General features: G+C 53.4%; 1 protein-coding gene across 1 annotated transcript; it reads right to left on the bottom strand.

The window, feature by feature from the left end:
* Positions 1–10,001: 10,001 nt before the first annotated feature.
* Positions 10,002–10,934, bottom strand: LOC140681235 (olfactory receptor 14J1-like). Its single transcript, XM_072920713.1, has one exon. It carries the CDS (start codon positions 10,932–10,934, stop codon positions 10,002–10,004), a length of 933 nt encoding a protein of 310 aa, XP_072776814.1.
* Between the last annotated feature and the right edge of the window lie 224 nt (positions 10,935–11,158).

The following is an 11,158-nucleotide window of genomic DNA, read 5'->3' as shown; positions in this document are numbered from 1 at the left end:
GGGCAGATCAGGCTGGAGAGGTGCCTGTGCTGAAGGTGCAGTTCCACAACTCTGTGGAGTTGCAGATCTTGCTGTGCAGCCTGGAGCCCCTGGAATTCGGAAGAGCCAAGCTGAGTATGCTCTGAAGGCAGCTGTGAGGGATTCCATGGCAAGCTTCCACAGAGGGCAAAGGAGCTTGGAATGCTGGAAGTTTTCAGGAATAGCTTCCTGAAAGCTCAGCAGTGCTCCATCCCTGCACAGGATCAGGGAGAGGGCAGAACCAGCGACCATCCGGGCTTAGCAGGGAGCTTTGGGTGTGCCTGAGGGCAAAGGAAGCAGCAGCGCGGTGCCCCAGACTGGGACGCGCGACCCTGCCAGTGCCCGGAGCACTCTCAGGCAGTGCTGGGATCCCGGCTGTGGTTCTGGTCCCCACAAGTGAGGAATTGCAGCCCCAGGCTCAGAGCCAGTCAGAAAGACAAGCAAGTGAGAGCAGAGGGAGGGCACCCTTCCAGTCTCTCTTGGGCATGGCCGCAAAACAGCCCCTGCTGCTTCTTCCTCCGCCTGTGTTTGGGCTGTGCTGGTGGCAGAGGCAGCCAGGCTGTGCTCTGCCTTCCAGAGCCTGTTGGGAGCGGGCATGAAAAGCGCTGTGTGCACAGCAGAGAGGCCTGGAAGGTGCTGGCAAGAGCGTCCTGCGGGAGCAGGGCTCTGGGCTCTGGCTGGGAACAGCCTGGTCTTGGTGCCGTGGGCGCAGGCAGGAGTTGAGGCAGGTGAAGAGGCACTGAGCAGCTTGTGTTTGTAGAGGGCCTGGGGCTGCACGTCTGAGCCTCCACCTGGAAAGGCACTTGGGAATAGGAGCTGGAGCTGGAGTGCCTGTCCTGAAAGGACATGAAGTCCTTCAGCCTTGCCAGCGTTTCCTAAGGGTGTGTTGGTGTTGAGCAGAAAAGCTGCACATTTGGGGAAATGCCTTTGGAGGACAGGGGCTTGCTTCTCAAGGAAACTGCTTCCCAGGGAGCTCCCAGTGAGGCAGGTGCAAGTGTCCCCCTTTGGTTCTCTGTGCTCCTTTCAGTCCTTGAGGCCCACTGCACTTGGCAGAGGGGCAGGGGAAGGGAGAAGGCTGTGAAGAGCAGGTTTGGCATCCACCTGGACCTGCAGGGACCAACCCAAGCACCTGCAGCAGCGTGTGTTACCCCTGCTTTGGACAGAGGGGTGAGCAGAACCATCTCTGTCCATCTGTGAGCCCCAGAGCTCTCTGTGGGAGCTGTGAATTAAAAGGCCATTACACACTCACTTTTCACATCTTCCCTGTCTGCTGTGTTTCAGCTCTTGGCAATATGCATTTGCCTCCTGCTTGCTGGGAGCTGCTGTGGCCCAGGGCCAGCACAGACTGGGCTGGGTGGGCCAGGCAGTGTGGTGGAGAGTCTTGGCTGATCTTGGTGTGTGCCTGGCCTCAGAAAAGGCTTGGAAGGTTTGCCTCCCAAATGTCCTGCTCCTTGGCTCTCCCTGTGCATCTTGGAGAGCACAAGGGAGGCATTTCTGGCAGGCCAGACGCTCTCTTGGGACTTCCCCTCTCTTAGATCTTCCCCCTCTTGGAATCCCTGCTCTCCTAGAGCACCCTCTCTTCCCTTTGTCTCTCCCCTCCCCCATCACCTCAGGCCCTGCCACGTGCTTCGTCTGGCAGCTCCAGGCAGGACCTTTCACCATCCCTAATAAACCTTATATTCTAAGAGCAACCAACAGAGATCTCTCGTTTGAATCCATCCAAACCGTCCTGGAGGCTCCTGCGTCCTTACAAAATTATTTTCTCTTTTAACCCAATAACTGATCCCTTGAAGCCTGCAATGCAGGATTTTCTGTCCAGTCACAAAATATCACCCAAACCCATGAAGAAGGAGGTAAGAAGGTAAATAAGAAGAACCTGTCTCCACCCTAAAACCTCATATGCTTTATATTTATTCCTATGTTCTAAAACCCCAAACTCTAAGTTTTCCACCCTGTGGTAGTATACACCTCTAACCAACTATGCACCTGTAACCCCAGTGCTGTTAAGCAATTTTGGAAGCCTTCTCCACAGCCTCAGGTCAAACGCAGTGTTCTCTTGCAAGTCTCTGCCTTTCAGCACAGCAAGTTTAAAATTCTCAGCATCCAGGGTCCCAACACTTACGGAATCAGGGACACTCTTGTGACACTAAAGGCCTCACTGAACCATTGTGACACCACAAGGCCTCATTGAACCGAGGGGCCATTGTGACACTATGGAGTGTTGGCAGGCCAAGGGCAGTTGTCACACTGTGTGGCACCATGGAACCAAGGAGCTACAGGGCCCCATGGAACTAAGGATTCATGGAACAGTGTGGGACCCCACGGAACCAAAGGTCCATTGTGACATTGTGGGGCCTATTGGAATACTGGAGGCCATTCTGACACTTTGAGGCTTTGTTGAATCAAGGGGATCTGCAGGGCCCCATGGAAACAAGGAGACCCTTCTGACACTGTGAGTGCCCATGGAACCAAGGGTCCATTGTGATCCTGTGGCACCAAGGAAACCCCTGTGACCCTGCAAGGCCTCATGGAAGCAAGGGACCATTGTGACACTATGGAGCCCCATGGAAACAAGAGGCCAGTGTGACACATCTGGGCCTCATGGAACCAAGGATCCAACATGACACCACCCGTGTGACACTGCAGGGCCCCATGCAAACAAGGGGCCGGTGTGACCCTGCAGGGCCCCATGGATCCAAGGGAACAGGTAACAGGTCTGGTTGGCTTGGCCTCATTGGGCCAATTGCCCTTGGCATGTTGAGGGTTTCTTCTCATGTACCCCTGAAGCAGAGCCCTGGGGCTCTGGGCTTTCCTTCAATGGAAAAGAACTGCCCTTCTCATTCAAGCATCCATGGCCAAAATGGGATTCCCCCTCCAAAATTCCCAATATCCAGGGATTGCTCCTAAACAAAAGCTGCCATTACCAACAAGTCTGTTTGACCTTGTCTTCCTGAGAGCTGGCTCTCACCTGCCTTCAAACACTGAGGCTCTGTGCTTTTCTTCCTGTGGAAAAGAACCCTCCCTCCTGCACAGGCAACCATGGGCAAAATTGGTACTTTTTTTCCAAAATTCGCTATATGCAAGGGTTTCTCCCAGACAAAAGCTGCCAGGACAGACTGCTCTGACTTGCCTTGGCCTCTGGTGGTCTCCCTGTTCTGCCCTGCAACACTGGGGCTCTGCCCTTTCCTTCCTATGAAAAACAACTGTCCTTCTTCATCCTTCATCCCTCTTCTTCTTTCAGCCAGGTGTCCATGGCCGAAATTGGGATTCTACCTCCAGAAGTCCTATAGTCAAAGATTGCTCCTACATAAAAGCTGCGATTACAGACACATCTGGCTGGCCTTGGCCTCCTTAGGGGGGCTCTCACCTGCCCTCCAAACACAGGGGATCAATGCTTCCCTTCCTATGGAAAAGAACTGGCCTCCTCCTCCAGGCACAAATGGCTGAAATTGGATTCAACATTCACAATTCCAAATATCCAAGGGTTGGTCACAGGCAAGGACAGACAGGTCTGTCTGGCCTTGGCCTCCGGTGACTGCAGAGTTCATCAGACCCTGAAACACAGGGGCTCTGTGGTTTCCTTTCTGTGGAGACCATTGTGACACTGTGGGGCCTTGTGGAACCCAAGGGCCATTGTCACCCTGCGGGGCCTCATGGAAGGAAGGGGCCACACTTCAGAAGCAAGCAGAACATTGGGACACTGCAGAGTGCCATGAAACCAAGGGAACATGGAACAGGTCTGGCTGGCTTGGCCTCCTAGGGACCACCTGACAGGTCCAGCTGATCTTGGAATGTCGAGGGCTGCATCTCATCAGGCCCTGGAGAAGTGGGGCTCTGTGCTTTCCTTCTTATGGAAAAGAACCATCCATCTTTGCAGGTGCCCATGGCCAAAATGGATACTCCTCCGGAAAAATTCCCTATATGCAAGAGTAATCCCACCCAAAATCTGCCAGGACAGACAGCTCTGGCTGGCCTTGGCCTCTGGTGGTCACATCTCATCTCCAGAAAGCCTTTGAAAGCCTTTGAAAGCCTTTGAAAGCATTTGAGCAGGTTTGGCTGCTGGAACATCAATGAGTCCCTCATCCTCTGAAAAAGTCAGATGCTCTTCTGATCATATGTGTATTATTTTTCTCATTGTGCATTATGTGTGAAATATAATTTTCAGCTAAAAAATATTATTCTTACCACTCTCACAGTGTTATCTGACACAAAACACCTCGTCTACATATGGATCCAGGTCACCTGTATAAGCAAACACAAGAAAGATTCCACCAGGAATTATTTGTCTCTGTTCCCATCTGTCACATCTCCTCTGGAGCTGGAGGTGCAGCCCCAGCACTTGGGAGGGCTCAGGGGGTCACAAGCTCAGCTCTCACACAGAGAATGTGAGGTCAGTGAAATCTCTTTATTGCTGATCTGGACGAGGCCATCGAGGGCACCCTCAGTCAGTTCCAGGTGAGCCCAGGCTGGGTGGGAGTGTGGCTGTGCTGGAGGGCAGGAAGCTCTGCAGAGGGATCTGGACAGGCTGGAGCCATGGGCCCAGGACAATGGGATGAGGTTCACCAAGGCCAAGGGCCGGGTCCTGCCCTGGGCTCACAACCACCCCAAATCCCTGGCCGTGCCCTGCTCCTGATCCCCACAGCCTGTCCTGTTTCCTTCATCCCTGCATTGCCAGGGACTTTCTGGGACAAGGGAGCTCTGCTCTGGGGATGGAGGGAGGTCCCAGTGCCACCACAGGAGTGGGAACCACAACTCATCGGGTTTGTGTCCTTTGGGGGTCAGGAACTGGTGAGACTCAGAGGCACAGAAAGTTTCTCCTCATGACCAACAGACCACAGCTGAACAGGACACAATTTAATAACAATCGCACTCATCCTTGAGCTATGTGCAACGTCCCAGAAGTGTCTAATGAGTCCACCATCCCCAAATGATTTCCAAATGAAAATTTACTTCTGAAAACATGATTCTGTCATAGATATAAACTGAATTAAATTTTTGTATCAGGATGCTCATCCTGGAGTGGGGGTAAAGCAGCTCAAACAATTCCCAGTTTGCAGACTGTCAGTGGTGTGTGGAGAAGAGGGTCAGGCTGCTTTTGGGTTTTGTCTCCCACCAGGCCCCCGGTGAAGAGCCTGGCTCTGTGTTCTCCATCCCCTCCTCGCTTGCACTGCCAGGCTGGGATGAGGAGCCCCTCAGCCTTCCCTGCTCCGGGCTGGACAAGCCCAGCTCCCTCAGCCTCTGCTCACAGCCCAAGGGCTCCAGCCCCACCTTGGAGGCCCTTCCCTAACCCTGCTCCAGCTGCCAGACAACTTTCCTGCCCTGGGGAACCCAACCCAGGCCACAGGGACCTGGATAATCCATGTCCTTGATGTCCTGGTCACACAGCCCTGGCTCCTCGTCCCCATGTCAGGCTCTGGGGTGGATCCTGTAGAACATCCTTTGGTGGAGGCTGTGGCTCCAGGGGGACTGGGGGGATACTGGGGGACAGGGACCCTGCTGGGCATGAACAGCATTGGACTTGTTGGGAGAAACTGTGAGGGGAAGCTGGGGTGGAGTGAGCAGCCCAGTGACCTCACAGAGCCCTCCTGGGATGTCACACAGCCCCTCTCTGATGTCTCAGCCTGCTCTGTGAGGTCACAGCCCAATCTCTAATGTCACACAGCAGGTCTCTGATGTCACAGCCAATACTGTGATGTCACAGCCATCTCTGTGATGTCACAGAGAATGTCTTTGATGCTGTAGCTGCTCGATGACCTCACATAAACCACTCTGTGATGTCATAGCCCACTCTGTGACCTCATGTTACCAGATGATAAATTGTCTCCACCAGCTGAGCTGACGCCTGGAGCTTGTTCTCCAAAACCCCAGGCCCATGGAAACCACACAATGCCCATTGTGGGAGAAGGGGAACTGGAAGTTCACCAGCCTCAGTGTCCTGACAGCTCAGCCAGGCCCACGGGAATATTGGGGTCCACGACCACCAGGGACCACCAGAGAGACCCCCAGGACAGAACATATGGGTAAAGGGGAGGGGAAATATGTTAATGATTCTGGGGAAATGATTATCAGATGTGTGTTTAGTCCAGGACAATCAACGAATATGTGTGCAAAATACAGAATATGAACAGAAACTTTCCTGCACTCAGCATGTTTGGCTTTGGGAGGAGCGATCCCCTGTGCATCCAGCTGAATAAAGAATGCTGTTTCTTAATGATGCACTGGTGTTAAGGAGTTTTCTGTTTTACCGAATTTTTGGTAACACTGCACTCCCAAGGAAAGCTCTGTCTCCTGCTGTTCACAAACAGAGAAGGGCTGGTGGCAGATGTGGGGGTCGGAGGCTGCCTGGGGCACAGGGACCATGAAATAATCAAGTTTTCAATGATCTGTGAAAGAAGGAGGGGCAGCAACAAAATTTCTGCGCTGGAATTAGGAAGGGCAGACTTTGGCCTGTTTAGGATGCTGATTTGGGGAGTACCAAATCAGGTACTGATTTTTAAGGGAAACAGCCCTTAAAAACAAAGGGGTCCAGGGAGGATGGACACATTTCAGGAAAGTAATCTTAAGGGGGAAGGAGCAGCCTGTCCCAGTGTGGCAAAAGATGAGGTGGTGAGGAAAATGACTGTCCTGGCTGCCCATGGAGCTTTTGTGGGAACTCAGGTGAAGAAATTACTTGCAAATCAGGAAGTGTTTAAGTGTGGGAATCCAGGGCTTCCCTCTGGCTGCCCTGGAGGGCCTGGGACCCTGGCAGGGGGTCGGGAACCGCCCTGTACAGAGCCCCGAGAGACTCTGTCTCTGATTTCTGTCCATGGAAAAGAGTTTTCAATCTTACAGGATGAATTACAAGCTCTGAGTGTTTTATATAAGGAATAATTAAGTGTGGCATGGGTGCAAAAGTAAAATTTAAGGTTTCTAGATTAGGGGTTCAGAGGGGACAAGATGGAGGAAATTGGGTGTGTCTTGTCCTTTTCCTCCTTCTTCGTGCCCTCCATGTTTCACTGTGGTGTTGGCATTTTTCTGTTGGTTTAGGCTGGGGACACACTGTTCAACGTAGGTGACAGATATTGGCACGTTATTGTAAATCCAGCACAGGTAGTTTTTGGTATTTAATGTTTGTACCATCCCACTGGGGGCAGAGCCCCACACGCTGCCCTGCAGGACAGAGCTGCGGCAGGGCAGCAGAACATGTTAGAGATAAACAGAATAAACAACCTTGGAAACAGCACAGACGAATTATGGCTTCTTCTTTGGCAACGGGGCAGAAAGACAGAGACTTTCTACAATCTCGGAATCATCAATACCCACAGATTCCGACATTTAAGGATGTTGAAAGGTCATTCAGAGAGAGAAGTTGGGACATGAAAGCTCAATTAGAACTTAACCTGGCAGCTTTTGTAAGCGGAATAAAAATAGTTTTTATTAAAAAAAAATTACAGCAAAAAGAGGGGGAAGGAGAATTTCTACTCTTTATTGGATGCAGCAGAGAATAGAGTAACCCAAGATAAGGAAAAGGACAAACTACATAACCTTGTTTGTCTCAATTTTCAATACATGGACAGGTTGTCCTCAGGACAAGAGTTCTCCTGAGCTGGCAGATGGGCACAGGGAGCAGAACAGCCCCCTGTAATCCAGGAGGAAGCAGCTGCTGACCTGCTGAGCCACTCGGATGCTCACAGGTGTATGGGATGGGATGGGATCCATCCTAGGGGCATGAGGGAGCTGGTGGATGAGCTCCCCAAGCTGCTCCCCACCATTTACCATCAGTGCTGGCTCACCAGAGAGGTCCCAGAGCACTGGAGGTGCCAGTGTGAGCCCATCCCCAAGAAGGGCTGGAAGGAGGATCTGGGGAACTCCAGGCCTGTCAGCCTGACCTCGGTGCCCAGCAAGGTTATGGAACAGATCACCTTGAGTGCCACCACAGGGCACCCACAGGATGGCCGAGGGGTCAGAGCCAGCCAGCGTGGATTTAAGAGGGGCAGGTCCTGCCTGAGCACCCTGATCTCCTTTTATAACCAGGTGACCCACCTGTGGATGTGGGAAAGGCTGTGGATGTGTCCATCTGGACTTCAGCAAAGCCTTGGACACTGTCTCTGACAGCATTCCCTGGAAAAGCTGCAGCCCACGGCTTGGGCAGGTTCCCTCCTGGCTGGGAGATGGAAGAGCTGGCTGGAGGCTGGGCCCAGAGAGGGGTGGGGATGGTGCTGCACCCAGCTGGTGTCCAGTCCCTGGTGCTGTCCCCAGGGATCAGTGTTGGGCCCAGTCCTGTTTAACATCTTCACCGATGATCTGGGTGAGGGGATCGAGCCCACCATCCCCAAATTTGCAGGTGACACCAAGCTGGGTGTGAGTGTGGATCTGCTGGAGGGCAGGACAAGAAGACACAGCCTTCAGCTGCACCAGGGGAGGTTTAGGCTGGACAAGAGGAAGAAGTTCTTCACTGAAAGGGTGAGTGGGCACTGGAATGGGCAGGCCAGGGGGGAGGTGGCAGAGTCACTGTCCCTCTCCAGTGGCACTCAGTGACATTTCTGGGTGACAAGGCGGTATTAGGGCATTGGTTGGACCTGATGATCCCAAAGGTCTTTTCCAGCCTATTTGATTCTGTCATTCTGTGATGATTGGGACACTCTGGGGCCGTTGTGACACTGCAGGGCCTGGTGGAACTAAGAGGACCATGGTGACACCGTGCAGGCCCATAGAACCAGGGCTCCATTGTGGTGCTCTGGGGCCCAATGGAACCAGGGAGTCCCCGTGACACTGGGTCCTGGTGGAACCACAGAGGCCATGGTGACACTGCGGGGCCTCGTGTAACCGAGGGGTTTCACCATTGTGACACTGCGAAACCAAGGAGAGCATTGGGAGAGTCCAGGGCCCAGTGGAACCAAGGGGCCGTTCTGACACTGCAGGACCTTGTGTAACCAAGGGGACATTGTGACACTGCAGGACCTTGTGTAACCAAGGGGCCACTGTGACACTCTGGGGCCTCCAGGAATCTGGAAGGCCCTTGTGACACTGTGTGGCCTCGTGGAAACAAGGAGTCCATTGTGACACTGAGGGGACTTGTGGAACCACAGAGAGCATTGTGACAGTGTGGGACCTCATGTGACCATGGGGCCTTTGTGACACCCTGGGGCCCCATGGAACCAAGGGGCCACTGTGAAACTGCGGCACCAACGAGAACATTGTGACACTGTGAAGCCCCATGGAACCAAGGAGTCCATTGTCACATTTTGGGGCCCCATGGAACCAAGGAGACCAGTGTGACAGTGCAGGGCCTGGTGCAACCAAAGGGACTTTGTGACACTGAGGGGAGCCATGGAAACAAGGACATCTTTGCAGATGACACCAAGCTGGATGTGGGTGTTGATCTGCTGGAGGGTAGGAGGGCTCTGCACAGGGCCCTGGAAACGCTGGATCCAGGGCCCAAACCCAACAAGGTGAGGTTTAACAAGTCCAAGTGCCGGGTCCTGCACTTTGGCCACAACAACCCCTGCAGCACCACAGGCTGGGGACAGAGGGGCTGGACAGCAGCCAGGCAGAAAGGGACCTGCAGGGACTGATGGACAGCAGGCTGGACATGAGCCAGCAGTGTGCCCAGGTGGCCAAGAAGGCCAATGGCTCCTGGCCTGGATCAGGAATGGTGTGGCCAGCAGGAGCAGAGCTGCTGTGCCAGCCCTGATCTGCCCCCAGCTCTGCACACAGACATTGCTGCTGCAGCTCCAGGGAAGGCAACAAAAGGGCATCTCTGCAGAAAACTTTGCTGGGACATCCTTTAGTTCCTTGAAAGCCACCGAGAGTGCAGCCCCTCATTGACACAATCTGTGGGTACAGGGAAGGTGGAGAGAAACAAAATGAGAAATGGCACAATGACCTTTCTAATGTGGAAAACATTAAAATGTAAAACAAAAAAAAAGAAACTCCAAAATGAAACCAAAAGAAGTATCAAAATGACTTTTATTACAAGAGATTTGTAGAAATTGGCCAGCAGTTTAATGTTCCTGAAAGCATCCAGTCATCAGTGTCCACACTGCAGCCTTGAGCTCCTGGTTCCTCAGGCTGTAGATGAGGGGGTTCAGGGCTGGAGGCACCACCGAGTACAGAACTGACAGGGCCAGATCCAGGGATGGGGAGGACATTGAGGGGGACTTTAGGTAGGTAAATACACCAGTGCTGATAAACAGAGAGACCACGGCCAGGTGAGGGAAGCAGGTGGAAAAGGCTTTGTGCCGTCCCTGCTCAGAGGGGATCCTCAGCACAGCCCTGAAGATCTGCACATAGGAGAAAACTATGAACACAAAACAACAAAATGCTAAAAATATAGAAAACACAAGAACCCCAAGTTCCCTGAGATAGGATTTGGAGCAGGAGAGTTTGAGGATCTGGGGGATTTCACAGAAGAACTTGTCCACGGCATTGCCATGGCACAGGGGCAGGGAAAATGTACTGGCTGTGTGGAGCAGAGCATTGAGAAAGGCACTGGCCCAGGCAGCTGCTGCCATGTGGGCACAAGCTCTGCTGCCCAGGAGGGTCCCGTAGTGCAGGGGTTTGCAGATGGACACGTAGCGGTCGTAGCACATGATGGTCAGGAGATAAAACTCTGCAGAGATGAAAAAGACAAAAAAATAGAGCTGTGCAGCACATCCTGTGTAGGAGATGGTGCTGGTGTCCCAGAGGGAATTGTGCATGGCTTTGGGGACAGTGGTGCAGATGGAGCCCAGGTCGCTGAGGGCCAGGTTGAGCAGGAAGAAGAACATGGGCGTGTGCAGGTGGTGGCCGCAGGCTACGGCGCTGATGGTGAGGCCGTTGCCCAGGAGGGCAGCCAGGGAGATGCCCAGGAAGAGGCAGAAGTGCAGGAGCTGCAGCTGCCGCGTGTCTGCCAGTGCCAGCAGGAGGAAGTGGCTGATGGAGCTGCTGTTGGACATTTGCTGTGTCTGCACATGGGCACCTGGTCATGGAGAAAGGACAGGGACAAGTCAGGAGAGGCTGCTTGGAGCCAGACTTGGGCCATTCCCTGCAGTCTGTCCTGCTGGGACTCAGCCACCCTTGTTCCTGCTCTGGCAAAACCTTCACCCAGGTCCCTGCCTGAGCTCCAGTTGTGCTGGCTGAGTGTGCCAGGAGCAGCCAGGCCTGTTTAAGGGGGCTCTCG

This window comes from Taeniopygia guttata, chromosome 33, assembly GCF_048771995.1.
Source record: "Taeniopygia guttata chromosome 33, bTaeGut7.mat, whole genome shotgun sequence".
Lineage (NCBI taxonomy): Eukaryota > Metazoa > Chordata > Aves > Passeriformes > Estrildidae > Taeniopygia > Taeniopygia guttata.
Note: the sequence above shows the minus strand (reverse complement) of the source record. Positions and strands in the feature narration are given on the sequence as shown.